Source organism: Kwoniella mangroviensis (assembly GCF_000507465.2).
Source record: "Kwoniella mangroviensis CBS 8507 chromosome 1 map unlocalized Ctg02, whole genome shotgun sequence".
In the NCBI taxonomy this organism is placed as follows: Eukaryota; Fungi; Basidiomycota; class Tremellomycetes; order Tremellales; family Cryptococcaceae; genus Kwoniella; species Kwoniella mangrovensis.
Genome location: NW_027062534.1, coordinates 2,940,255 through 2,967,789, shown reverse-complemented (window position 1 = coordinate 2,967,789; position 27,535 = coordinate 2,940,255). Strand labels below are relative to the sequence as shown.

The window sequence follows — 27,535 nt, the reverse complement described above, 5'->3', positions numbered from 1 at the left end:
CAACACCCCTCACCCCCCCTCCACTCGGTAGGTCCACCCCAGCCAGGATGGAAGACCATACCTTCGACTTGGAACATGATCACCTCCATGCTCAAGTGGGACATGACGATGCGACTCAAGCTGTGTTGGCGTCGTTGAGAGCAGCCATTATCGACCCTCCGCATGCAGCAGGTGATGAGGTCGGCGGACAAGTGATAGTGGTAGAGGGTGAAGAGGAGCTGGCGAATGCTGATGCAAATGCCGGCTTACATCAAGATGACGAAGATACGATGGAGAGATACGTGCATGATCAAGATGAGGACGAAATCGTGCAAGATGTAAACAATCAGAATCCAACCCAAGACACCCATACCGAGCACATCTCTCAGATATTAGTATCTATAATCGAAAAAGGTTTGCAGTCTCTATTTCAACAAATCAAGAATGATCAAAGCATATTAGACGAGTTGAATAGTCCCAATGCAATCCAAAACTTGGCTAAAAACTTGAAGATCTTAAATGAGAATAACAAAAGGAATGTGAACTTGATTAAAAACTTGAGTGAACAGTTGAAGTCTTATAGTCATAATGACAGTATAGATACGGGAGATGGAGATGATCATCAGAATTTGATTTCAGCTTGTAAGTATACACTTTCATTCCATCTGACAGACCTCAAGAGCCTGATATATGAAGTCACCCTCTGCAGTCACCTCGACATCTGCAGAGCAATCACCTTTCGTCCTCCGATCAGAGTATGATGCTCTAAAATCTCGATACGAGGCTTTGGTCAGTGGTAAGAAAGAACGAAAATCAAGATCATCCAACAAGCAGAGTCACTATCAACAAGACAATGCAGATCCTCGTTTACAATCTGTGAAGGAGGTTACGCAGGATGGCACGGGATATGCTTCACCGGGCGCTGAAGGTAGGAAGAAGAGAAGTATCAAGCTTGAGGTAAGTCCGGTGTCGGCATTCACACATAGCGGTATATCAAACCTTTGTCGATGTGTGTCATTTCCTTAATTACCCTTCCTTTCCTTGTCGTTGTAATCGACTCTTAGCACTTACTTATCGTAGCATACCCTTACTGACTTAATCATACAGCACCTCGTCCACCAAAAAGCCAATCGTCGTCTCGGCGTAGAATATCAAGTTGCCAACTTCGAAGCCAAGGGATCACGAGAACTTCCAGCTCCAAATTCTGATGCTCCCAAAGCTGAAGATTCAATATCTGGAGTGGACGAATTCCGACCTGATTTCAAAGCTGAGTTGAGTTCGCCATCGGTCAAACCGTTTATCGATCAGGTCGTGCAAGATTGTATAGAAGCTTGGCAAAGTGGCGTATTGGGCAATGAACCTGATATAGATATTGATAGAGTAAGTCTGCTGTAATTCCCTGCGACCATCCGTTCGATGGTAAACATTCAGCTGACTTACTGGTGAATTGGCAGATTACAAATTCCGTTCATATCTATTGGACAAGACTGGGTGTAAGTTCCGATCTTTATGTTTCTGGTATAGACTGTTGAAACGAGCTGATCGTTCATGGCAGAAACGATACGATGAACAGTTGCATCGAGAAAGGGGCGAGGTGCATAGGGATGAGATCTCTAGGAGGAAGCAGAATACCTATAGACGCCAACAATCAGTAAGCTGCTTTGGTCGTATTCTTTAGGCCTATAGAGAAGCTTATCCGGTCCTCCCTTCTATATAGCTCCTCGCTCGTCGACTTGCGGCATTTGACTCTTCCCCTCTGAATGTCTGCAAACTCCGTGCGCTGTACCGTACACTTCTCACCATTGATTTCGCTGCTCCCACTCAAGATTCACCGGATCCCAAGCGAGAATACACGGAAGAGGAATGGAACGCTTATCGGAAGTTGGCTTGTGGTAGTCGAGCCGCAGAGGCTCATGAGGTGGTCGATCAGTTCTGGCTGAGTAGTATGGTGAGTGTCAAGTTGAATGGACATGGCGGACTGGACTAACAGCTGTCTCAAGGCTCGACAACTCCTCATCATTCTTGATGTGTACTCAGCAGACATGAACGCCCGAGCACGCAAGAAAGGGCGACCCAAGCAGCCCAACCCCACTTTCCACTTACCTTCTCGACTCTGGGATAAATCCACTTTACCCACGATTCGACCTAAAGATGCGAGTGGTCTACCCATCACCGGCACACCGGGAATAGTACTGTTCAAGTTCCATGTTGACGAGCAAGTTCAAAAGGATAACCCAGAATGGGCAAAAGGATTATATGATAATCCGCCTATACCCGATGAAGACTCTTCATTACCCAGTCTACCTGAAGTGATGTCGATGGGAATCTATACGTCGTTTAAATCTCAATTGAAAGAAGCTAAAGAGAAGTCTAATCCGAAACTCATGAGTGCTGAAGAAGTAGAAGAGATGAATAATAGAATTATCAATCCTGATGATGCTATTGAAATTGATCAATCGATGTTGGATTCAACAACTTTACAAAATGAAAACGGTACACCGCCAACTACTGGAGGAGATTACGCTACGTTGATAGCATTGAACAAGTTGAATAATCTAGCTAATAGTGGTTCTGAGACGGCCGAGAATCCTTCCACTTCAGCTTTTACGACATCTCAACATAATCCACTTGGTGGATTGAGTGGTATTGGCGAACATGCCATTGGACCTTCACCTGGATCATCGATGAGGGCAAGAAAATTAGGTAAAAGATCTGTGTCAGAGGTACCTGGTGGTGCTGCTACACCGGTTCCCAAACGAAGGAGGAAAACACCTCAATCTCAATTGATGATGGAACATTCACCATTGGGTTTAGTAGATGGGAATGATTTTATACATGATAAAGATGCTTCGATCGAGCTTGGACAGCCACACGAAGAAGAGAACGCAGAGGAAGTCGAGGGAGAGGAGGCGGTGGAAGGTGAAGTTTTGGGTGATAAGGCTTTCTTAGATGGTTTGTGATTTTACTTTGTATGGTATAGTAAAGAATAAATAGATGAATTATATTGGCTTTTTTGATTCCTGGGCTGATTAGCTTGCAGCATCTGAACGATCGGGAATACTCATTAGCTTCACGACAAGACGTGACCACTTTTCATAATTACTTCCTGCTTCTTGCTTGGCAATACTTGAAATACTGATGCAATCCGAAAATGCATAGCTGATTATATACGTGTATGTAAGGTATATAAAGCAGGCTACATGAGCCGTGTTTATTGATTTGTCCAAGCCGATGCCTGAAAGGCGACAGAGACGAGACGTATGTTGTTATATCTCGAAATCTTGACTATATTCAAACCTTTGGATGCAGTGTTTGATTGATACTCTGACTGACTAGATTATATTGATTAAGAGCTTGAAGAGAACCGACAGAGAGTAGGAATCACCGCATAGCACCAAAGTGACAATTGGTGGGGAGACGAGAGCGGATATAGATCAATTAGAACATTTGTCTGTTCCTCATTTCTACAGGTAAGAAAATCATGGTGAAAGCTGATAACCAGATACCACCTGCTCCTAACCATAAGATACCTGAGGAGTTGGAGGCGAGGTATTTCTGACCAGCAAATGGAGCGACGATCTGTTGACAAGTATACAATGGTCAGAGGAGATCGAGATACCAAGAGATATGATAATAATGAGGAACAAGCTGGACTGATATCGGACTTACCCCTGCAAGTCTACCCAAACAGGATAACATTCCTGAAGCACTTCCTCTATAGGCTGTGTCGAATAATTCTGGAGCAGAGGCGTACAATACGGCGTTGAAATACTAAGAAATAGAATGATTAGCATCAGGCACATAATCGACGAGCACGATGGCAATGGTGAGTGAGACGGACTTACAGTTTGCATAATATATTCGAAAGCGTTCAAACCGACATAACCAGCAGTGGTCTTCACTTGAGTATACATGGCCATGGCCAGACCTTGACAGATAGCTGAAAAGACCAAAGACCATTTTCTACCTACTATAGGAAGTTGAACGGAGAATAAGGCGAGAACAGCACCGAGGATACCTGGAAGGTAGATGTAGACGTATTGTCTGTATGTATCGGTGACTGTGTCTTGACCGCTTGAAACGTTGTTCCGGAGTAGAATTAGGGGAAGGAAAGATCCTGCCAAGTTGAATGACCAGTAGTCTCCCTGAACGCATCATGAGATATATCAGCGAACGTGTTTTTCTACTCCACAAAGAAGGAGTCTGACATCCAAGATGATGAGAGAAAATCCAACTCACCATATAAGCGACAGCCAAAAGACAGAAGATGAAGAATTGCAACTTATTCAAAAAGAGACCTTTTAATCCTCTAAAGTTTCTTAAGAACCTCTTGGTTACCGATCCGATACTTGTCATGTTACCATTCTGGGCGTTGGAGTCATTCGTGTAGGTCGAAGAGGATGCGTCAATCTCTGCGAAATGCTGGACGGTCAAAGTGGGTGGAGGGGCTTTGTTGAATTTGGCAATCTTGTGTAAAACCTCGATAGCTTCCGCTTCTCTACCTCTGGCTAAAAGGAATTTAGGGGATTCGTGGAAGCGAAAAACGAAGAATCGCAAAAAGAAAATGACCAATGTTACACCACCCAAAACGATCGAGTTATATCTCCAACCCATGTTTGAAGATACCGAACAGCACGCTGCTCCAGAAGCGACATCGTGACATGATGGTAAGCCCGAGGCACATCTGTATTTCGCTGCTGTGGCGTATGCTATACCGGATGCGAAAACTACTCCGACTGGTTGCCAGAGTGATAAGAGACACACGAGCATTCGTTTCCTTTGAGGTACAAACTCTAAAGCGATCGTGGCATCGATAGGGATGTTACCTCCCAAACCGATCGAGGCGAGGAAGTAGATACCGCAGATGGCAGCGTAGTTGTATTTGGGAGCGGCGAGGAGTAGACCGAAGATGGAAGTGATCAAACAGGTAAGGTTGAAAGCCCATTTTCGTCCGATAATGTCAACCAAGAGACCGAAACCGAGAGCACCGACGCTGTTGAGTGTTTATAATCATTCAGCCAAAAGCCTCCTGATGTCGCGAGATCACAGTTGTACTATGAAATACGAAACACTCACGCAAGACCAGCATTAGCGCATGAGAAGATGACACCCTGTGAACCTGCTGGTACTCCCATCTCTTGGCTAACACAGCAAGAGTCAGCAAGTAGAACCTCTGTGCCTGTGAGAGTACTCACTAGATAGCTGAGGCGGCCAGACCAACACCTTGAGCCCAAGCTAAATCAAGGAAATAACCGAAACCACATAACAACCAGATGCATAATTGATATCTACCGAAACCAAATTGATCAAGTTCCCTAAACCAGTCCGAGAGAATATCTCAGCCTTCGTTCACTTTTGTTATAATGGACAGACCGGCAAAAACGAAGGAGGTGGGAAGTGTACTCACGCATTGATCAGAGCAGCCTTCTTTTCAAATGTACTAAGAGGGTTCGCCGCCGAACCTTTAAGTATGTCGGCGAAATTGAGACTCCCACGACCGTCTATGACTGGTACTTCACTATGGTGCAAGGTCCCTTTCTCTTCTTGAGCGACAGTGTTCTGGTACGTTGGGGATGATACATTCGTCACACCCCCAGAACCAAGAGTTTTATTGGCTTCAATTTTACTCATCTCTCTGATCAGAACAAACCATCAGCGAGCTAGTCCTATATCAACAGAGCAAGGAGGTACCGACTAGACTTACTGATTCAAATTGATCCAAAAGTCTGGTAAGCGAAAGATAATGTTGATCAAGAATGGAACGAAAATTTCAATCTCAATGTATATGTGCGGACAGATGGGTAAGATCGGGATAGGTTTATGAGTGGTTTTGGTTTGTTTACAAGCAAAGAATCACGATACCAGTCAAAATGATCTCCTACCTCTTAAACCATCTACCGATCGTTGGTTGATTGATCAAAAGAGTGACATAATTATCTCGTTGATGTTCTTTTCCCCTTGACGTAGGTGAAGATCCAGGTTGTTCTTCATAGGAAGTAATGCGTTTGGCTTGGCTGGACTGAGGCCTTTAAAGCCCTGTCCTTCTTCCCTCACACAAGGTGTGAAAGCCATGTTCGCCCAACTCTCGTTGTTCCAGCTAAAGTGCATATGTGAGTGTGGAAAAGCAGGCACGATACCAATAGAGCAGCAAGGGAGTTGAAATGGAAATAACCATAGTTGACGATTACAGTATCGATTCCCGTAAAAATCAAATTTGTCTCATGATCGATCGCCGATCTATTACCGATTACACACAGATCGGTAAATATGTTTTGATACGAGAATGAGCCATGGACATATCCTATGTACAGTACACACCTATCCGCTTCCCATTTTCTTCTGTTCGTCCTACTTTTCCGCTAGACTCCCCTGTGTAATCACCAAAAAAATATTCGCTCTGAAACATGTCTACCAGCGGATTTGCGCCAAATCTCGATCTCCCTCTCACTCCCATCAGATCGATGATCCCCCACCTTTTTCAAGAAGGTTAAGCATTATACCTTTGCCCCTAATCACTTTGAGTGCCATGCGAGGGTGTCTCTAATCCACCTGAGACAGCAGGACATTCATAACCTATGACGTCTGTTTGCCGTAATACGGGTCTCCCTCCCGAAGCCTCTGCAAGTTAAGGTAACCCCTGTTGCCCTGCTGATTCCCGTGAACCTGCTTATTTGCATCGGGTCCTGACGGGTGGAGTAATGTTGATCACTTTAACTTGCTCTCATCCCAAGCCCCGTCTGTTCGTCTATGACTGAAGGCATGAAATCTGGTCATGCAGTCAAAAGATCTGCAAAGAGAGTACATAAAAAACAATTGCGTGAGATCAAAGCTTACGCATAGTCGCACGGCGATTGGCCGTAAGTTATACCCAGCAGCAAGGAAGTGCGTATCCGAAGGAGGATTATTCGCTTGGGCCTGCACTTCGGTTCATTGCCTGTAGACATTGTAGTCGTACAAGATAACAACATTCTCATCTAGGCCACAGAATCTATCAAGCACTGCATCCCTTTAGCTCTGCAAATTTAAGCTGGATATCGCTCAATCAGTACCAAGGTCGGGGACGACTTGGGAATCTTGGGTGCTGTAGTTCTTTTTGCTCTGTGCTGTTAGCATAGTAGGTAGTAAGAGAAAGAGAGCTTGTCGCAAGTTCAACTTCTGCATTTAGCTGTTACAACGCTATCTCATCCCTTCGCCGCACCTGTTCAAGCAGGTAGACTGATGATCTTTACCTGTGCTATGTGACCTTGACTAGCTGACACACAAAAACTTCGAGGACGCTGCAAGAAGAGTAGTCATAAGGTTATCATCGCTTACAAAGATAGAACAGGGATCACTTCAGCCCGCTTAGACATACCTAGTACGATGGGGTGAAAGCCTCGGCGACTTCATTCCAACTGATCTGATCGTTCGTCTTGTACCGTTGTACATGTCCCGTCGCGTAGTGCATCTGCAAGCATGAGAGCTTTGAACAATCCCAGAAGATAAGGCATACTGGCTTGTTGAGCAAGACTTGGGGGCATATATTCAAGGCGGATCACACTTGCGTCCACATCTTCGGCCATCAATTTGAGGGAATGTTTCGCTAATTCCGTATCGTTCAGATGACTCGCCAGAGAAAAGGTTTCCCAAGGTTTATCGAATGCTCTGAGCTGTGCGTGCTCCTGAATTCGCATTTTCAGTCCTTGACAATCGAATTTATCCCCCGTTTCCAAGAGCCTTTTCCAGCCCGCGATCGAAGTTGGATCGTTGGGTTTGCCCAAGTCAAGGAAGCTAAGCAGTGTTCGAAGCTCATCGGAAGGGAGGTCAAGGGGAATTGGGGAGGGGGTCAAGTCGGGGTCGGACAACATATCTCGTAATACCGTACTTAAGAATGTTAAAACAGGTCTATCAATATCATGCTGAACTGGCGATGCGCGCTCACCTTCCCTTTTTCAATGGGTATGGATCGACTCTGAAGTGTACTTCATCGCTACTGACCAAGGTAGTCGAAGCGCTGGGGTCATTGTATATGCTATCACATTCCGGAGTTTGCCCATCTGACATGTTGAGCTAGCAGCTGCTTTCTTAATGATTCTGTTCGAGGCTCGTGGAAGATAATCGACAGATTGAAACTGGGGAAATAATAATGTGAGAAGTCTCATGAGAGCAGCTAGGGTTAGGTCTGTGCAGCCCAAGTTTTCGTATCGCCATATACGTGTTTGCATGTCGTAATCTACTGGTTGGCATCTCGCATACGTATAATGAGTTACGACCAACCCTGATATCACCTTCCAAACACCTTCCAACAATTCACGAGAGGGGCGCAAAATCTTGAGCTATCCGAGGCCAATCATGATTAGACGGACCCATAACCTTCAGTAAGCCCAATAGATACGACAACGATGGCTTCGCCGCTTCTTCCAATCCAAGATTATTCAGTGACATGGTCCTGAACTGCTGGTCTTTTGACATGACCCTCAGAGACTTCTTCGCTAATCGAATGTCATCGTGTCCATTAGCCAAGCAGAATATCTCCCATGGTGCCTGATCAACCACAGAGTCCAGTTGCCCTCTAATCATCTCTTCGATGATACCGCTTCTGTACTCTCTACACAAATTCAAGGCGTGTTTGGCTACCGCCCAGGTCTTAGGCGGCTCTGGCTCGGGATCATGAAGTTGATCTAGGAAGAAAGCGATGGCTTCTTCGCCGTAATTGAGGGGGGTGATTTGGTAGCCTCTATAGTAGACGGTGACAGTGTTCAGGAGGTTACTGAACCTCATATCAGTCTTATGGTTTCCAGGGCCTCGTAGCTTACCTGACAGATTGAAGCATGTAGCCATCTACACAGAATAAGATCTTCGGATGATCTGAACTAGCAAGAAGGGTATCCTTCGTTCTATCAGAATACTTCCCGTACTTCCAGAGCTTTTTATCCTTCTTGACCATAATGGGACGAGCTTTTCCAATATGTGCGAAGCAAGGACAGGAACGTTCATGCTCTCCAAATCATGCTTGCTCGTTGAAATGGATAAATACGCAAAAGCTGTCCAGATGCTTTCGCAGACGTACGTACGATATCGTCGTCGTTCGTCTCAAGGATTATGTACCATTATCATTATACATGACTCTGATACTCCAGCATATATGTACTACTACGTAGCGGGGTAGAAGATTTCTGAGACAGCGGCCCAGGAGGGATCATCGCTGTGAGCAACTAGGTTCCTCCCATGCAATAACCCAAGTAAGTACGGTAAGGTAGGCTGAGTCGCCATCTGGAAGGGCATCCTACCAAGCTCGATATCCTTTTGTCCTGTGAGGCTACCAAACCTTTTAATCGCCTTTTTGGCTATATCAAGCTCATCTAGATGACTAGTGATGCAGAAGGCATCCCATGGTGATTTGTACGAATAAACTCTGAGTCGCTGCTTGAGTCTTCGTCGAACGAGATAAAAATCGTATTTATCGCAGAGTTCTAGCAGTCGTAGCCAGGTGGCACTATCCGACGGATTGAGAACTTCCCATCGTGTCATCAGGTTCAAGAAGAGGCGGAGTTCGCGTCCTGTGGCATCAATGGGGATGGCAGATTCGTTAAGTCCAGGCGATTCAAGCATATCTCGAAGAACGGTACTGAAAAGGCAGACCGGGATTCTGATGTTCAAATTGAGTCTGCTTCGGGGTCGTGATGAAAACTTACCTATGGGCTTTACAGTGATATGAATGCACTTGAAATTCTTGATTATCGGTACTGATCAAAGTGAGGTCTGCTTTGACTGCTTTGGCTGGGGAGCACATTCTGACTATTTTGGCTTGATCAGGCGTGTTCGTTGCTGAAATGACTGTAAGCAAAATCGAAAGTTGATGGTATATGAGGTATCAGCAGTGTGACGAAGATGCGCCCGAGTAAATATGTAGTAGTGTGTAGTCTGGGCTAAGACAATAAGCTGCTCGTACGTGTGCTGATACACAGAAGGCAGATACATCATCCTATCGTTCAGTTTCCTCTCACGCTCCTTGGAGGTAAGCCCCTCATTTTCTTGAGCAGCCAACGATACTTCCCTCTCATCGACCTCCTCTGCGTCTGTTTCTACTTCTGGTCCTGCTGCACACTAGCTCTTATTATCGTCTCCTGAAAATCGTCATGGCCCCTGAACCTAGCGCAACCGTTTTCGCCAGAGCTTACACGGACAAAGATGCTGATATCAATCTTATCAGTAGAGACAAGGTGCATTTCAAAGTTCATTTTTATTTGTTGAAGACGCATTCGTGAGTTTTCGGCTTCCCAAAGCCCACTCCTCAAAGCCCAGTACACGAGTGACATATAGTCTACCTGCTCGTTCTGGATTCAACGGCTGACCAGATTTCATACTTGTAGCTCCGTCTTCCGAGATATGCTCAGTGAAACGACCTTTAAACTCACTCCGATTCCGATTGACGTCCACAGCAGTGACCTTTTGCTTTTCCTGGATTTCATGCACGAGAGTGACCCAGAAATGAGCAACAACTGGCCCCAATGTAAACGCCTCACCGACCTCTGTCTTCTGTACGATTGCAAGGTTGTGATCGAAAGGATGAGACTTCGTCTAAAGCCACTAGCTTCTCAAGCGCCTTAGGAGATATTCTGCATGGCATCGCAATTTGACGATGTCAGTCTTGCGAAGAAGGCACTCAAGTCCATGAAAAGTGATGAAGAGCACAGGGCACTCACTGTCGAAACTTTCCCTCTCAAGGAAGCTTGTAAACCTTCCCTGGCTCACCTGTTAGGCTTGATCGTACAGCTTAAACAACAGCAAGGGACACGCCAATACTCGACCTATGACGATTATGTCTATGTTACCAACTGGGAACACATCGGGAAAGCTTTCAAGCCTGCTACCTGAGCACAGTGAGTAGTCGAGACTTAAAAATTGGAAAGTAGTATTAGCTGACTGCTGCTGGCCTCCAGGATCTGGCTGGATAGAGGAAAAGGAGGCTTGAATACTGTGATTGACAGGCTCCAGGAGTCGATGTGGCCTCAGTATTGCCATGCATGTGCAGTATACCCAATCCAAGTTGAAGGCTATACCATTCCACTAGGTAGCTTGTATTGTGTCCATACGTCAGAACATGAGAAACCTCGTTGGATCTTTGAGCCGAGCGGACACGAAGTTCACCCCGAGACTACTCGAGAAGGTTCAGTCGTTCCTTGTCAACTTGCATGGGAAGAGGGTTCAGCTTCGTAGGAGCATTATCGACGCAGTAGCATACTTCTGATTTGTACTACCGAGTCGTAAGCTCTCGCTTTGTGCACTCCTTGCTGCAGGAGAGCTTTAAATACTGCTCCCACCTGATTCGGTATGTCATTCTCCATTCCTCTCCCCTACGTGCTCAATGTAATCCGAGTGGCTCAGTTTCATATTATGACAATCGATGAAGATACCCAAACGTCCCTCAAAGCCTCAACTGGCGCTGCGATCTTCGACGATCCCGATGCGGACATTACTCTTCTTAGTAGCGATGGACATGAGATCAAGGTACATTCGTACCTGCTGAGATCAGAGAGGTAAGTGGAACAGATTGCATAATATACAATTGTGTCCTGTGCTCGTCCAGAGATTTATCATGATCATGCACCGACGATGTCACAAATTTGTTCACTGTCCGATGTAACATTGTAGTACGGTATTCCGACATATGTTCAACGACAAGAACTTCTTCGACGATCATTCACCCCTGTTATTCGAAGCTGAAGTATCTGATATCCGATCCCTCATCTATCTAATGGACGCGAAAGACCCCAATCTGGGCAGCTTGGAACAATCTTCCCGATTGCTCGAGTTGTGCGACAAATATGGATTGTACAAGGTCGAGGAACGTATTCGAAAGAGGATAGCAAATCTGGTACCTCAAAAGCCATGGGAAGGTTTTGTTTTGGCTAGTCGATTGAATGATGTTACTTTGGCCAAGAGTGCCTTGAGATCAATGGCCACCCAAAGCAATACACAAAGTTTCAATCTATCTTTAGCTCTCATCAAAAAAGAAGTAGCCATCCAACCTACTGTACCATATTTGATTGGTCTACTCAGACCTGCAGGGGAACCTCAATATTCTGGTTTAGATACGAGAGATTGGTGTAAGATCGCAGATCGATTTAAGCCTCTCTGATCCTTGAAAGACAAGGTAGGAAGGTTGGTTGATTGTATGTATGTATATGATGTATTCGATATAGTCAATGCATAAAAAGTAAAGAAAAGCTCTGGGATGTGATCCTTATTCGTAAAGATTGGATCATCTATTGCTTTTCTCCTAAACCTTGCTCAACATCAGGTATAACAACCTGATCAAGCTGGACTTTACCTACCCACCAACCTGTCTTACCACACCATAATTCACTATTTAGGCTCCTTACTCCCTCGCGCTTTGTGTAAAGCACGATGGAAGTTAGGAGATGAAGGTTGAGTAGGATGAGTGATAAGATGGTGGAGAAGAATGTTAGCGGGAGAAGGACTAACAGGTCAGTTTAAAAAAAATGAATAATCAGCACTTTTTGGTATCGGATCGAAAAAATTAGACAAAAGATAACTTACCGAATTCCCTTGCCAGCTGATGGGAGAAGGATTCCATAATCACTTCAGCATCTTTCCAGTACCCTATCAGACCGAATCTGACATTAGCCTTTCCATCGATCTGTTTTTGTATTGAGCCAAATATCATTTGACATTGTATTTACCGAGCCAAAACGCCAGCACAATCACCTGACAACCGCCCTCTACCCAAGTCTTACCAAATACCATCCCTTTCTCGGCTTCTTTTGGGCAAGTCTTCGTGTGGATATCGCAATTCTCAATGAGCGTGAAAGTGATCCATAGTAATGTGAGGAATATCAGAGCAGAGAGGGTAGACAATGCTTTAGGCAGTAGAGGGATGAGGTGGATTGGGATCGCTACGAGGCAGAGATACAGATCAAGGTCAGTCCATGTCAACACCAAGGGAATATACAATTGGACAATTTGAATGACGATAGCACTTACGAGCACTAGCTGAGGTCTTCAGCAGAACATGTCCCAGGACTAGGAGATTAGCCACGAGTGTAGCTTTTAGACCTAATCGTAGAGGGTGGAAGTAGCTTGTCCGAGGGAGAATGATCGTTCTGGAGTAGGAGGGCATGGTGTCTATGTTAAAGATCTGAGTGATTCTGCTGAGAGGGTCGGAGTGGACAGAGAAAGGTGGATATGTCTGTATATGAGAGACGTGATATGCGATGGTATGTTGCGTAATGGACAAAGGAGTGTACGAAGTTGTCTCTACGACTTTGACTTTGGATTAGGTTAGATAGCCGTGAGAGATTAGTAAGTTGATCAATGTTGAGATGAGAAGAAAGGAGTGTGCAGTATGTCAGATTGGGTGTACGGAAACACTTATATATGCATGACGAAGGATGATTGATCCGTTGAGAGATCAAAGTACGAAGAGGTGAAAATGGGGTAGGCTGTGTTTGTGGGTATGTGTGTCCTTTGAATATGAAACAATCTATAGGATCAGTGCGTCTGTATGCGTGAGCAGTGCGTATGTGTGTAATCATTGGAAATGCAATGTCCGAGCAATCGAAGGAGAGGATGACTGAGAAGAATGTTTCATCTCTGTAAGGCTACTGGAGGGAGGATTCACCCAAGGACATGAGGGCAAGTGAAAGGAATGAACAACAACGAAGAATGCAGAATACGAAACAAATGACACGCAACAGTCAGTCGTCATGCTTTGTTAGTAGCGCTGTTCCTGAGAAAGAACAATCCGATAGTTTAGATAATCGTTGATTCCGAAACGTGAAATGTAATACGATCGAAGCACCCACCCTGAGTGTTGCGATCATGAGGGAACTTACACAATGACTTGCTCGTCCGACGCCCACATTCACAAGGTGGACATACACGTATACTGTATGCATAGAGTATCGCATTGATCGATGAAAGGAAGATGTCAATCATATGCCGCAGTACGCACTATCATGTGCTCCCAGAACATGTGCGAACCACATGGAATCAACTACGGTGTTTTTTGCCACTCAACGCCGCAGTGCCTGAAGACGATGTGCATGTCCGGTCGTAAGCGTTGAATGCGAGTATGTTGACGAAAGATCATCCAAAGTCGTTACATGCACGACACGACAGTGTTCATATAGACGTATATAACATTATTCAGACTATAGAATTACCTTCTATGATCATCACGATCTAGCAGACTGTCTGCCCATTCCCTTCTGTCCCATCCGCCATCCTCTTGAACACCATACCATACCATGTCCAAAGTCCAACTATACGTGTACGACCTCTCTCGAGGATTGGCCAAGCAGATGTCATTGATGTTGACGGGTAAGCAAATTGATGGGATATGGTGAGCTCACTCCTCTCGATCCATCTCCTCAGACTCCATGACGTGCCGTCGCTTACTGCTCTTGCATCTCCACTAGGCACACATCAGTGGTAGCATGGGGCAGAGAGATATTCTATGGTCAAGGTATCCTAACTTCCAAACCTGGATCGACCCACCACGGCCCGCCCTTACACATCATAGACGTAGGCGAAACGCACATAGATGAAGAAACGTTCAATGAATATTTGCAGAGCTTGGGGGAAATGTATACGCCGAGTAAATACCATTTGATCGAGTTTAACTGTAATCACTTCACGGCGGATGTGATTGGGTTCTTGACTGGACAGGAGATACCGAAATGGATCAGTGGTGAGTACATCTGACATGGCAGACCTGCTTTGTTTTCCATCCGCACATCTTCACGGACGGTGCATACATGTATGTCAGAGCTAATCAGCGTGTCTCGTTCTCCTCAACTAGGGCTCCCTGCTGAATTCCTCTCAACACCGTTCGGTCAAGCGATGAAACCTCAAATCGATGCGATGTTCAGACAAACAGCACCTTCAGAGCGTCCTATCCCAGGTCCCTCACCTAACCAGCCCGGCGTCAACGCTCAAGCTACCGCATCACCACCTTCCTCTTCCGGTACATCCACTCCTGCATTGGCCTCGGCTCTACTCCATTCAGTCGCTGCTCGTGCTCATTCTCAACAAACAGCCAATGGAATGACCCCAGCAAATCCTACCCCGCCCAACCCCGAGACCTCTCCTCTGACTTTAGTCTCTTCCGTCACGCACTTCCACTCGATATTGAAACAACATCCAGCAGTCATCGTAAATTTCACCAACACACCTACTTGTCCACCTTGTCGAACGATCAAGCCGATATACGAAACGCTCTCGTCAATCCATTCATCTACATACGGTGTTAAAGGTGCACGGTTCGTTGAAGTTGAGTTATCAATTGGAGAAGGTAGACAGCTAGCGCAGGAATATGGTGTACATGCGACCCCAACATTCATCTTTTTCAAAGACGGAAAGAAAAAAGATGAAATGAAAGGTGCTAGTAAGAAAGAACTTGAGGGTAAGGTAGAAGGGTTTCTGGAAGATTGTTTTCCTACTCATATACATAGGAAGATGTTTCTTCCTTCCATCGAATCGCTATCTCACAACCCGATTTCCGCCAGTAATGCGCCCAATTATACTGCGCTGGTAGGTAAATTGGAAGGGTTTGTAAGTGGGAAAGGAAGAGAAGATGATTTGAAGTTGGTGAAAGATAGGGTTATACCTATGTTAGAGAATAAATCAACTTTGGGTGATGTCGATTTAAGAAATTTGGTGAATGACTGGATAGATTCTACGGATAGATTGTTAGATACGCTCAAACCTGAGGAGACTTTCCCTGTGATCGATCTTTGGAGAGTCGGATTGACGAATAATAGATTATCGGCTTTGTTAGCTTTGAAATTACGACCCTCCTCTTCGCCTACTCTCACTCTGTCCAACAATCCCATATCGACTGTACTGTCGTTGACTGTTCGCATCCTCTCTTCCGTGGGGCCTACCAATACACCCAAACCATTCCTTCTGACCGTGTTAAGGTTAATCACCAACCTCCTCGCTTCGGACCAATTGGATAATCTCATTTTATCTCCTGAAGGACACGTGGAGATACAGGAGAAAGTGATCAGCATATTGGTTGAGTCGCTCTTACATCCCGATCAGAGCGTTAGGTCCTCCGCAGCGGGTATAGCTGTTAACGCAGGTGCGTGGAGGCAGAGGAATAAAGATGATGAATTGGCGGATGTGGATTGGGAGATGGAGCTGGTCAGTGCGATTGTTGAAGCGATTGGAAGAGAAAGTGATGAAGATGTCTGTAAGTTTACAACCCACTAGATTGGACAAAAGAGAGACAGTATAGTATGATAGCTGATTTGCATGTTGATCCTGGTAGCACATCGATTATTAGCTGGTTTAGCTATGGTCATCTACCTATCACCGAGGTATGAATCTGATACAAAGTCGTTATTGGAAGTGTTGGGTGCTAAAGATACGATTTATAAGAAGAGTAGAGGATGGAAGAAGAAGGAAGTCAAGAAATTGGGTGAAGAGATTGCTGCGAAATTGTGTTAAAACGACAGCTCATCATAGTGGGTTGTAATGATATCTATCTGATAATTCCCTACTGCCTTATTCATCTGCTTCACAAGGAGATATATTTATTGTATATACATTTTATTGTTGATAGACGTTAGATTTCCATGTAGATACACATACAGAGTTGGAAGCATCCGAGTACGAGTAATGTGCCACATTCAAATTGCTGCATGTTTCGTCATCTCTCACGTGGGGTGGGGTGTATGGGTAAAACCAAAACAAAGCCAAGGGGTCAGGTCAGCGAAAGACAGTCGCGAGTAAATAACACAACATAGCAGTCTACTATTCATTCAACCCATACCAGAGACAGAGTACTTATCAAGTGATAATCGATCGTGCATACATCCCTTAGCTGATGGAGTGAAAGTACTGGCATCTCATTGAGTGGAAGATTCAGGTACCATCAAGTCATCAATCAGCACGGACCAAACAACCCATTCCCATCCGAGAAGAGAATGAGTGGCAAGTGAATGACTCCGACTTGTTTCATATTCCTCATCCCTTCGTGCTTCACTTCAAGAACAGCATCATCGATCGATTCAGCAGGCTTAGCCATCTTGGGATTGGATCACAGAGTCTAGATAGTAGCTTGTAGCCTTCAGAGCGTGAACATATAAGGTGAGTGACTATCTTCCTTACATCTTCCTCATCTTCCATTACCTTACGTTGACTCTTCCTTCCTTACCTTTGTCGATACCTGTCACCTTGTATATTGTACATCAATAACAATGCCAATAACCAGCTCAAACTCATTCCCTTCCTTACCATCTTACACCCCCTCTGGATCATTCCAATCACTCTCAGACCTCCCTTCGCCCATCATGTCCCCAACATCCATCATGCCCTCTTCCACCCCCAAATCCTTGCCCGTATCGACAACCACCTCTCACCCGACAACAGTCAGCAAATCAACCTCCAATTCTTCGCTTACATCACCAACTAAGACACCCAATTCGAGCTCGAAGAACTACCATCCCTATCTCATTCATTCATCCGCATCGTCTTTACTTACTCGAACAAACTCTTCCCCTGCTCAACCTCCCTCTTCGCCAAGTCATCATCGATCAAGTAGGTCGATGTCTTCTCTCAATTACATATTGGATAACCCAAACGATCCAAAGGAGGATAGAAGGAAGAGTATGGAAAGTCCTTCGAGTCAACGGATTAGACCTGGAGTGAAGAGGAGTGGGACATTACCTGAGTTCCTGAATAGGGGTGGGAAAGATAAAGTCGACAAGAAGGAGAGAGATATTGATTTACCTGTGAGCGTTTATCTACCTGTAACATTATAGCAATCTTCTGGTCCTGTGTAGGAAGCTGATAGCGTATGGTTATAGATGAACCCGAAATTATGGACTCGTAAGTGGAATTTTACTCAGACAATCCACGTCTCTCAAGACCGCTGAAAAGCAACTTCCACTGATGTATCGTACTCCTCCACAGCATCCGAATTAGCTCAATACCTTGGGTACACACTTCGGACTGGTGGACCAGAAGGAACGGGTCATATCCTCCCTGCACCGTTGGTGGAAGATATCAAATCTTGGGTCTTGAGGCAGAGGGTATCGGGTAGAGATTTCTTGAAAGGTAGTTCAGATGGATGGGGGTGAGTCGACGTCCCTACATTTTTGCTTAATATACAGTCATTCATCACCTTGTTCTTTTCAGTAATACTACCCGTCCACCACCTTTCCTGCCCCTCCTGCAGACCATCGCTCGTCGTCTACGTCGTCACTCGCTTTCTGGCCGGATCGAATCTGTCCCGTCCAATCCTGATGATTCGTTTGGTAAAGGATCGATCTTGTTGGAAGAGAATGAAGATGAAGAGCAAGAAGATGAGCTGACAGGAGTGAAGAGGATGGCCAACGCATTTGATGCGAAGAGCTCAACTTCGTCTGTATCTGATAGTGGCACCAGTGGAGATGAAGAAGATAACGGAATGGGGAAACTGAAAGCTCAGTTGACGGGTGAGAGCGTGACTGAACGATGGAAAGCTTGGGAAGATAAGTTGGACATAAATAGAAGTAGGAAGGTTTCGGATGTCTCTTCAATGGGAAGTATAAGTGAACAAGAGGGATATACATCCTCTGTGTCTGCCAAATTAACGGATCATCTACCCGAGGAGGAACAGGATGAGGAGGAAGAGCAAGGTGGTGGAACGATCAAAGCCCCCCCTCCTCAGGCTGCAGTTTCCAACTTTACGGAAGGTCTTACACCCCCACCACCCTATACCTCGTCTTTCCCGGATCCCGAACCCATGAAAAGCCGAGCCATGCCAACACTAGTGGAATGTCTTACACCGGAGCGAACGAGGGAGAGGGAAGAAGGTAGATTCTCTGTGACGCCCACACCTGAAAGACCATCTGGTCGAGGCAATGCAGGATTAGGTATCATGACGCCTTCTCCTTCTCCTGATTCTACGCCTTGTCGATCTACCCGACGAGATGAAGGATCATCGTTCTCGTCGTCGTCACCATCGGAACATCTGAAGAAGATATCGAATCATCATGATGTCAATCCTTACGCGGCATTACGTAGAAGATCGTCATCAGGTCCTAAATACCCTTCAGTCAGAAATTTGAACATGCAATTGGTCAATGGCCAGGCGGACACACAAGGGGAAGAAGCGGAAGGGGAAGGGGAAGAGGAGGAAGAAGGGTATTTGAGACCCGCACAGAAAAGTCCCGCCGCAGCGAATTTCGCGGGAGAGGAATTGAAGGGATCGAGATGGACTACTGCTAGGAGAGTTACACTTAGACCCTCCAAAGTGCAGAGTATATTTGATGAGACGAATTCGGCGACCTCGACTTCCAGTAGTATGATCATGGATAGACAGAGTCATGATCAAGGAGAAGGTGATAAGAGGAAGATGGAAGAGCAGATGGAGGTGTTGATGAATAGGATTAAAGAGCTGGAGGACAGGTTGGAGTATGTCACAAGTACGACCGATGATAGGTCTCCAAGGAAGAGGAAGAACAGGGATATGGTTAATAACGATGATCATACTAGGAACATCTTGGATTTGCTTGGTCTAGGCTCAAGTGCAAGAAGAGAAGATGAGGATGATAAGTTGCCCAGAACGGTCAGGGAATTACCGGTTTATCTGTTCTTGGTTGGATTTGGAGTTGGGGCCGTGATGGTCAGAGTGTTATTTGGGAGATCTAGATGATCAACCTTGAGGCAAGAAGATCGTCATTCAGGTTGTTTATCTTTAATTAATTTCAGGAATATAATATGTATGCTTGTTATGATGTTTGTCGTTTCGGATTTCTTGTTTGGATCATCATCGGATATATGCTCCCTTCAAATCTTCTTCTGTCGCTGTTTCAACAATTGATATTCTTTTTGTTTTGTACTGTATTAAACTGTATTTTCAGTATATGATTGGGACTATCTGATATAATGACAATTATGATAATGACAATGACAATGACTATGGGTCAGAATCCTCGACTTGCTAGCACTGTCATGTTTGTTTCTCCTCGATCACATGTATTCTTCGTACTAGCGTTCAAGTTAGGAGATAGCAGTTGCATGTAAGACAAGATAGGTATAGTATAATACACGAAAAAAGACATGTATGCCGAAGGTATATATATATGTATGTATATCTTGCACACCCCTATTGCACCTCTTCCCCATCATCCATGTCCATCTCCTCGAAATGCTCTAGCAATTCGTTAATATCAATCTCTGGGAAATCTTCTTCCTCCTCATCATCCGCATCTGTACCTTCACCCTCGTCTCCACCCATATCTTCATCCACTTGCATTCCTGATCCACTAGTGGCATTACCATTACCATTACCAGTCCTTCTCTTACCTCCTTTCATACCCGATCCAGATTTCTTACCCGTCTCTCCCATACCAACATCACCATCTTCATCATCATCCTGATCTCCTTGCTGTTGTTGATCAGCCTTATAAAGGTTGATAGCAGCCCTCATCTCTTTATCCTCTTCCAAATCTCTCAAGAAAAGTTCATAATCCCTTTCTACATTCCTTTGATCTACACCACCCTTCCTTCCTAAAGCACCTCTACCAACCGTATTAGAATTCTCATTAACGTCTTCAGCCTCTTTAGCGATCGAACGTAATTTCCAATTCCTGGGTTTACTCTTCTTCCTCCTATTGGGATAGGTCTTCTTAACTAGTATAACATCGGGTAATCGATCTTGATCGAATGATTCGAAAGCATCATTATTGTAATTTGCATTGGTCAAGTGATATCCTAAGACTGTATCTCCAGGTTGTAGAATACCACCTAGGTGAGTACGAGTATGATATATCCCATCGTCACCCATACCGTCTTCGTCCATGTTATTTCCTGAAGAAGATGATGATCGAGTAACTTGAGCGTCAGCCAGGACGTACTTTCCCCGAACGGGTCCAGAAGGTTCTACGTCGAGGACGATGAATTCAACGAGATCTGTGACGGTTGCGAGGGAGTCGAATGGCTGTCTCCAGTAGACGGGAGCTGTCACGTCGGTTTGTTGTAGTGTCATGGGATCAAGGAGATGGATGGTATTACCGACTCGGGAACAGATGGTTAAAGGTCTGTCAGATGAAGGGAATCGGGGTGTACTCAGCTTATATACTTGACATTGCAGAGAATGGATTTCATGAATGGAAAGGATACTCACGAAATGTTACCCCATGCTTTAGCTTGATTCTTGGGCAAGCAAACTAAGTCGTCCTTACAGACCGGAACGATCTCCACGGAGTAGGTGAACTTATAGTTGGATGTGTTGGAGTGAGTATCAGATGAGATGAGCTGTTCGGATGCTTTGGTTCTGTAAACAACAATTACGATCAGCTACAGGATTATCGGATGAACGCAGACCCGTGAGCTTACCTAACGGGTACCACACCTGCCAAGAATTCCACCATTTTTATAGCGTTATTCCTTTCCGAATAGAAGAAATCGAGACCGTCTCTCTTCTCATTGATATTGATCGTATCTCTACGAAAATCCAATGACGATATCAGCATATCATTATGCGAGGGTTTCAATATAGTAAAAGACAAACTCACTTATGGGCATTATGTTTCAAAATCAATTGTTCCAACCACAAGAACGTCCTCTTATGCGTAACCTTCTGTCTGACTTGTACACTAGCTTTCCAGGTATTTTTCGCAGCCAATCTGGTACATTGTGGACACTGTCCTGTATGAACAACCAACAGTAACTCGAATGTCTGCTGCAAGACCGTATTGGCAAGTACTTCTTTCTGGATGGTCACTTTAATTTTGATTCGACGGGAGTGAGGTTCGGTCCAAATGAATGATGCGTCGATGAGACGGACTTTCATCAGTGGACGGGCAATTTTCTTCAGACAGATAGCTAAGGACATTGCATTTGTTGGTAAGCTAGACTCATACAATGTCGATGTCATAGATAGATAGATAGATAGACAGACAGACAGACAGATGACTAGACTTACCGAGTAATTCTCGTGATTCAGGTTGAGCAGATACCCATGTTTGAGGTGGTGATAAGAATCTCTCACATCCCCTACAGAAGTTCAAGGTAGCTTCTTTGGGTATACCTTCTGTTATATCGACGGTGTTTCTTAAACAACCGACACCTGCGATGATGGAAAGAGTATGTCAGTGACTGATCACCCATTTTGATCCGGCCTACATTATACACATCCTGATCTCCTTTCAGCTCGATCAACGTGTGGTCGAGGCCCATCACATACATCCGCGCAATGCAGTCCCCCATAGGCAGTGGCAACTAAGTTCAAGGAAAGATCACTCACATAGACCAGCTCCATTAGCACTACTGATGACCGTGCCACAGTCCGCACACAGTATATAACTTTCTTGTCCTGCCGCATCGGGCTCATAATCCATAGCTACCATCTTGACTGATCTCTTCGAGTGGTTCGTTGTACTGTTTGAGAAGGTCAGAATAGCTTACAAAGATGATTCACTCGTTGAAAATCCAAAAAATCTGGGTGGGTGAGCTTGGATCTGAAATCTTAAAAATCACCACGTGCAGTAGGGGGTGGGTGGCAAACACCTGGTTCAATTTGATCCCCCCATATAACAACACCTGGGGTTTGACGGAGATCGCCGCTGGATGGAATGACGGTAACCGGGTCACGGTCCACAGGATACAGGATGACAACAATGACAACAGTGACAGCATCATTGATAGCGAGTAAAGTCTATATAGATACCCACTGCAATCATATCAGCACCTTGAAGGTAGACGGGCAAGGCATCGCACTCATCATCATGTCAGGTCAGCACTCCCGACAGCCTTCCTCTGACGACACACGGCAACATATCATCTCATCGCTGTTCGCAAAGAGGGACGAAGATGGTACACCCGAAGAGACGTTGATATCATATCTGAAGGTGTACGAGGAAGATCCAGGTGATAGTCATGGAGGACCGAAGTCGAGATATCTCATGCTAGCTGGTGAGCTGACTCTCTTCTCGCTCGCTCAACGTGGAAAAGACAGCTCATCTTGTTCATCTTACTAACCAACCTCGATAATACAGTCACTAAACTTGGCAAAGTGGTGATCCACAAGGCTAAACGGAATAACAACCTTTCATTCTCGAAAGGCAAGACATGGCATCTCGAAGATGTGAGGATATTAGAAGTCATTGGCGTGAGTCTTCCTTGCTTAATTAGCTATCGTCGCAGATCTGATTCTGATAAATAATATTGTAAATTGAATGTTCAGCCTACCGACTTCGCACTGACAATGACCATCCGTCGATATCACTGGACGACGGAACGTTCGAAAGATCAAAGTCATTTTCTCAACTCGATAGTCAAAGTTTATCGAACATACACGAAGGGAGAATTACCTGAATTGATCAATTTCACACCTCCTGCTCAACCTCAACCTACCGCACCGAACTATAGTGGAAGTGACTGTAGGTCTAATTCAGTCTTATACTGTAAATCATGAAGTGTACTTATTTCTCTTCTCCCAGACATCCCTACACCTCCTCCACCAATGGATCGACAGGGCTCAGCTTCCTCGCCTTTAGGCCGTTCTATGGAACTTGCCCCACCGAATATAATGAAACAGACTCGTAGCGGATCATCCTCCTCAATGGCATCAGGAGCTTCAAGCCACTACCATCATTCTAACGATGGACGTTCTCGTCCTTCACTCGAAGAGGAAAGAAGACCTTCTCAAAGCGGGAGCGCATTTAGTCGATCCCCTCTTGGGGAACCGTCGGTTCGTAGACCATCTATCCCTGATCAATCTAACGGTAGGACACCATCGCCTAGGAATGTAAACGTACCTGGTCCTTCCAATTCAAATGTGGCAATAGGAAATGGATATCCAAGGAAGGGGTCGGAAGATAGATTGACACCGAGTGGGTTGAGGAACGCATCGGCAGCTTCTGAGTACGATGGAATGCCTTCTACGAATAGTAGGCCGATGAGAAAAGCTTCAAGTGAAGGTCTGGGACCTACCAACGAAGGTGATAGAACGACCGTACCAAATCCGAATGTACCCTCAGTCTCAGGAAGAAGTAGAGAACAGAGTGCTCCTGCTTCCTCTACTGCTCCCGGTACTGGCTCCAATACACCGTCAACACTTCGTCCTACACCACACCTACAACCTGAACCTAAATCACGTCAACAGCCTTCACAGCAGATGCTCACACCCACCATAACCACTACGGAAGCTTCACCTCTCATACCATCCGATCCTACATTCAGCAATTCATCGAACGATAATATTCCAGCACCAGAAAAGAAGTTGACTAGAAGAGCATCTTTCCACCCTCCACCACTGAATACTACATTCTCGAGAGAAATCTTGCTGAAATCGAAAACTGGTATACTACCAGGTGCCATAGGTTTATCGGTAGATGATGGACAGGAGAATGATCAGGCAATTATGAATAGCGTGGAAGAAATGTTGGAAGGATTTGACTGGACAGCTGGATTGAATAATGCGGGTAGCCTGGGTGAGAGGAAAAAAGGTGGTGCGGATGCGATTGAAGGTAGATTATTGGATGAACTGTCTGCTTTGGATTCGGTAAGTCAGCTGGCCTATCTGACGCGGTGAAATGGAAATCAGGCTGATTGTATTACGTGCTTTGCAGGCAAATATCCATGCCTTCCTCGAATCCGATGATCGTATAGCTCAAGTATTAGGTCATATAGATGAAGCGTTATTGGAATTGGATGATATTGATCTGCAGATAACGGGATATAAGATGCAGTTGAACGTGAGTCTGCGGTGTCCCACAAACAGATCTGCAAGCTGACAAGTCGAGATAGGCCGTATCGGATGACATTTCGTTCATCGAATCTCAGAATAGAGGTTTACAAGTCCAGACGTCCAATCAGCAAGCTCTGCTGAATGAGATCAGACAGCTGCTTGTGAGCTCAGTCACGTGTAATCCCACGTCAAGGTTATCGCAGCTGACCGTACATGTTCTACGTGTGTAGCAAATTGTCGAAGTGCCTCCTGAAGATATACGAACGCTTACCCAAGAATCACCCAGTACGCCTAGAGGTGTACAGACACTTGAGAGAGCGGCGGCCTCATTGTACAAAGCTCTCCAAGCTGGTATGGATAGTGGTAAGTTAGGCTATGCTTCCCACGAATTCCGAGACACAGCTGAAAATTTCAATTACCTGTTCCAGCCAATGCCGAGGTTGCAGCTACTATCGCTCGAATGCAGGAATACCGTGAAAACAGTTCTCAGTTCTGTAAGAGGGTAGCGGACTACCTGGATGTCACTTTCAAATATCAGGTGAGCAGCTTTCTCCCTTTCGGAGAGGTGGCTCAGCTGATCAATCGTTTCTATGCAGTCGGACTCTACTTTGTCTGAATACCGTAAAACTGTGAAGAAGACTATGACTCTCGCACCCCATCGATCTATGGGAGAATACCTCATGACGTATGAAGGATTGATCTTATATGTAAAGGAGATGGACGAAGAGAGATACCAAAAACTTTGTTCGGTGAGTTGACTCGAAGGTTGTGTCCTCCCCGACCCGTGCTTGACGATACTGATTTGCGCCTAAATTTGCAGAATTATATGTCAACTGCTAGTCAACTACACCAATCAGAGATGAAAGACTTGTTGATGAACTTCATGGGATCGCTAAATTCTGCTCTGGGCGATTCATCCAACGATGCCTGTAAGCTATTGTGATACTTCTGGTGGACATAGCTTACATATGCTCCATTATAGCATTTTCTACCGCCGTTGGACCCACTGCCAATACCGGAAAACCATCTGCGCTGATGAAGTCGAAGACAGTCATCGGTCTGGGTGGCTCTGGATCGAATAATCAGCAAAAGAAAGATAAGAAAGGTGGAGATGATTACTCCCTCAGAGCCTCCGATGTAAGCTGTCTAGAATCTTAGGGTTTCCCAAGGAGACAGCAACTGATACACCGTCACTCGGGCTATGCAGTTATATAGACAAGCCTTAACAGAAATGATCAACCAGATCGTCTCTGAAGAGGATTTCATCTCTGCGTTCTTGCATCTCACAGACACCGAGTCTACTTTTGCGGATCATATGGAATTAGATAGTTATTTCAGACGACAGGCGGCACGACATGCTAGTAAAGGGATGAGTGTGGGGATGATGCAGTTGGTAAGAAGTATGATGGATCTGGTATTTGGCTTCGTGGAAGGGGAATTGAGGCAGTGGACCGAAGCTGCTATTGAGAAGGCGCCTGTGTGAGTCTTTCTGTTGTTTTTATGCCCGTAGGTAGTCATTGGCTTGAAAGGGGATACGCGAGGTCGCAAATACAGGTGTTTAGCTGAAAGTGCATACCTTTGATAGCGCTATCGTCGGGATCATTGCTGTGACCGAACGCTTGGCTAAAGAAGCAGAAGAAGAGAATACTTCGATCTTCTTCACGCAACTGTTCGACAAGCAACTCGCTAGACAAAGACAGATGTTGGATTACTTTGTTGTAAGTTTTGTGTCTGCTTCCTTCCTTCAATTGCATGGTCCTTTGTCAGGAAAGCTCATATGAATATGGTGTTTTTCGCGCAGAACGAGCAAATTCGAGTGATCGAAGCATCCAAAACAACCATCAAGAAACGTAAAGGTGTTGCATTCTTCGTCAAACATTTCCCGGTTTTCATCGAGAAGATGGAAGCTCAGCTGGATGGCTCGGATGACTTGCCCATCAGAACCAAAGTGAACGATATCTACGAGAAGATAACCAATACGGTGTTCACTAGTTTGCAGCAGCTCGCTAAGATGGATAGAGCGGATAGTCAAGCGGCGGAGGATAAGGGGCAGCTGAATTACCATGTTATTATGATAGGTGAGTCCACGTATGGGGGTTAGAATCAACCCGCCGGAAACGAAGGGGATTTTGCTAATTATGGTTGTCCCCTACAGAAAACATGCACCAACTCGTTGAGGATCTAGAGAAGCTCCATTCGCCTGTACTGGGCGTATTCTTACAACGTGCGAAAGCCCTTTACGAGGAGAATATGGGTATATATGTGAAATTGCTGTTAAGACGATCATTTGGACGATTCATGGTGGGTGAAGATGAGATTTTAATCGATCTGAATCGACTGATAACCTGACTTGTGTATTTGACCTAATAGGACTTCTTCGACGGTATCGAGAGGTTACTAGTGACCACCCCAGCATCCGAAGTACCTCTTCATTCAGCTTACAATCGATCTTCGTTGAAGAAGATCCTCAAGGATCATGGATCGTTAAAAGACTTGAGGAAGTCAATCGAGACTGTATCCAAGAGGGTAGATAAGCATTTCATACTGGACGATGACGAGTCAAATCAACCTACATCCAACATCAACGGCACCTCAGCGAATGTTGTTCTAGTACAGATCGTATGGAAAGAAGTGACAGGTGGATTGGTCAAGGAGATTCAGAGATCACAAGGGATCATGTCGAAATCTTATGCTGATTCGGGAATGGGTTTGGAATTCACTGTGAATGATGTTGAGGGGGTATGTAAGAGGATGAAGTAGTAGTCATAGTTCTCATATCATATAAATACATTTCGGACATGTTTCTACGCAGTGAGATCGTGACGCGGACATGCATGATAGACGTTTACGCCTAACCATGGTTAC

General features: G+C 45.1%; 12 protein-coding genes and 1 non-coding gene across 13 annotated transcripts; 7 read left to right on the top strand and 6 right to left on the bottom strand.

The window, feature by feature from the left end:
- Positions 1-47: 47 nt before the first annotated feature.
- On the top strand, positions 48-2,939 carry I203_106228 (uncharacterized protein; the record flags this gene model as incomplete). Its single annotated transcript, XM_019147991.1, has 7 exons — positions 48-621; positions 689-936; positions 1,087-1,359; positions 1,434-1,472; positions 1,535-1,630; positions 1,697-1,927; positions 1,980-2,939. 7 exons carry the CDS (start codon positions 48-50, stop codon positions 2,937-2,939), a joined length of 2,421 nt encoding a protein of 806 aa, XP_019002909.1.
- A 478-nt stretch (positions 2,940-3,417) lies between these two features.
- Positions 3,418-5,610, bottom strand: I203_106227 (uncharacterized protein; the record flags this gene model as incomplete). The annotated part of the gene is made up of 7 exons (XM_019147990.1): positions 3,418-3,558; positions 3,649-3,750; positions 3,825-4,124; positions 4,219-4,972; positions 5,056-5,121; positions 5,175-5,294; positions 5,387-5,610. 7 exons carry the CDS (start codon positions 5,608-5,610, stop codon positions 3,418-3,420), a joined length of 1,707 nt encoding a protein of 568 aa, XP_019002908.1.
- A 1,342-nt stretch (positions 5,611-6,952) lies between these two features.
- I203_106226 lies at positions 6,953-7,068 on the top strand. The gene has a single exon (XR_002021899.2). It is a non-coding gene; the product is annotated as a 5S ribosomal RNA (ribosomal RNA).
- Positions 7,069-7,364: 296 nt separating this feature from the next.
- I203_106225 (uncharacterized protein) lies at positions 7,365-8,022 on the bottom strand (the record flags this gene model as incomplete). The annotated part of the gene is made up of 2 exons (XM_019147989.1): positions 7,365-7,842; positions 7,901-8,022. 2 exons carry the CDS (start codon positions 8,020-8,022, stop codon positions 7,365-7,367), a joined length of 600 nt encoding a protein of 199 aa, XP_019002907.1.
- A 246-nt stretch (positions 8,023-8,268) lies between these two features.
- I203_106224 (uncharacterized protein) lies at positions 8,269-8,905 on the bottom strand (the record flags this gene model as incomplete). The annotated part of the gene is made up of 2 exons (XM_019147988.1): positions 8,269-8,728; positions 8,775-8,905. 2 exons carry the CDS (start codon positions 8,903-8,905, stop codon positions 8,269-8,271), a joined length of 591 nt encoding a protein of 196 aa, XP_019002906.1.
- A 206-nt stretch (positions 8,906-9,111) lies between these two features.
- On the bottom strand, positions 9,112-9,751 carry I203_106223 (uncharacterized protein; the record flags this gene model as incomplete). The annotated part of the gene is made up of 2 exons (XM_019147987.1): positions 9,112-9,586; positions 9,654-9,751. The coding sequence occupies 2 exons, from the start codon at positions 9,749-9,751 to the stop codon at positions 9,112-9,114; spliced, it is 573 nt and encodes a 190-aa protein (XP_019002905.1).
- Positions 9,752-10,097: 346 nt separating this feature from the next.
- I203_106222 (uncharacterized protein) lies at positions 10,098-10,836 on the top strand (the record flags this gene model as incomplete). The annotated part of the gene is made up of 3 exons (XM_065517922.1): positions 10,098-10,222; positions 10,332-10,515; positions 10,570-10,836. 3 exons carry the CDS (start codon positions 10,098-10,100, stop codon positions 10,834-10,836), a joined length of 576 nt encoding a protein of 191 aa, XP_065373226.1.
- Positions 10,837-11,355: 519 nt separating this feature from the next.
- Positions 11,356-12,100, top strand: I203_106221 (uncharacterized protein; the record flags this gene model as incomplete). The annotated part of the gene is made up of 2 exons (XM_019147985.1): positions 11,356-11,498; positions 11,614-12,100. The coding sequence occupies 2 exons, from the start codon at positions 11,356-11,358 to the stop codon at positions 12,098-12,100; spliced, it is 630 nt and encodes a 209-aa protein (XP_019002903.1).
- Positions 12,101-12,227: 127 nt separating this feature from the next.
- Positions 12,228-13,102, bottom strand: I203_106220 (uncharacterized protein; the record flags this gene model as incomplete). The annotated part of the gene is made up of 4 exons (XM_065517921.1): positions 12,228-12,442; positions 12,523-12,585; positions 12,666-12,878; positions 12,967-13,102. The coding sequence occupies 4 exons, from the start codon at positions 13,100-13,102 to the stop codon at positions 12,228-12,230; spliced, it is 627 nt and encodes a 208-aa protein (XP_065373225.1).
- A 1,129-nt stretch (positions 13,103-14,231) lies between these two features.
- On the top strand, positions 14,232-16,437 carry I203_106219 (uncharacterized protein; the record flags this gene model as incomplete). Its single annotated transcript, XM_019147983.1, has 4 exons — positions 14,232-14,326; positions 14,403-14,674; positions 14,786-16,180; positions 16,259-16,437. 4 exons carry the CDS (start codon positions 14,232-14,234, stop codon positions 16,435-16,437), a joined length of 1,941 nt encoding a protein of 646 aa, XP_019002901.1.
- Positions 16,438-17,189: 752 nt separating this feature from the next.
- On the top strand, positions 17,190-19,630 carry I203_106218 (uncharacterized protein; the record flags this gene model as incomplete). The annotated part of the gene is made up of 4 exons (XM_019147982.1): positions 17,190-17,723; positions 17,799-17,820; positions 17,905-18,067; positions 18,130-19,630. The coding sequence occupies 4 exons, from the start codon at positions 17,190-17,192 to the stop codon at positions 19,628-19,630; spliced, it is 2,220 nt and encodes a 739-aa protein (XP_019002900.1).
- A 453-nt stretch (positions 19,631-20,083) lies between these two features.
- Positions 20,084-22,328, bottom strand: I203_106217 (uncharacterized protein; the record flags this gene model as incomplete). The annotated part of the gene is made up of 6 exons (XM_019147981.1): positions 20,084-21,017; positions 21,104-21,253; positions 21,316-21,423; positions 21,495-21,804; positions 21,905-22,048; positions 22,226-22,328. 6 exons carry the CDS (start codon positions 22,326-22,328, stop codon positions 20,084-20,086), a joined length of 1,749 nt encoding a protein of 582 aa, XP_019002899.1.
- Positions 22,329-22,706: 378 nt separating this feature from the next.
- I203_106216 (uncharacterized protein) lies at positions 22,707-27,430 on the top strand (the record flags this gene model as incomplete). Its single annotated transcript, XM_019147980.1, has 16 exons — positions 22,707-22,893; positions 22,977-23,089; positions 23,165-23,360; positions 23,421-24,484; positions 24,552-24,677; positions 24,730-24,831; positions 24,901-25,033; positions 25,099-25,208; positions 25,267-25,419; positions 25,491-25,599; positions 25,653-25,807; positions 25,878-26,149; positions 26,256-26,388; positions 26,472-26,748; positions 26,826-26,971; positions 27,041-27,430. 16 exons carry the CDS (start codon positions 22,707-22,709, stop codon positions 27,428-27,430), a joined length of 3,666 nt encoding a protein of 1,221 aa, XP_019002898.1.
- Positions 27,431-27,535: the final 105 nt, after the last annotated feature.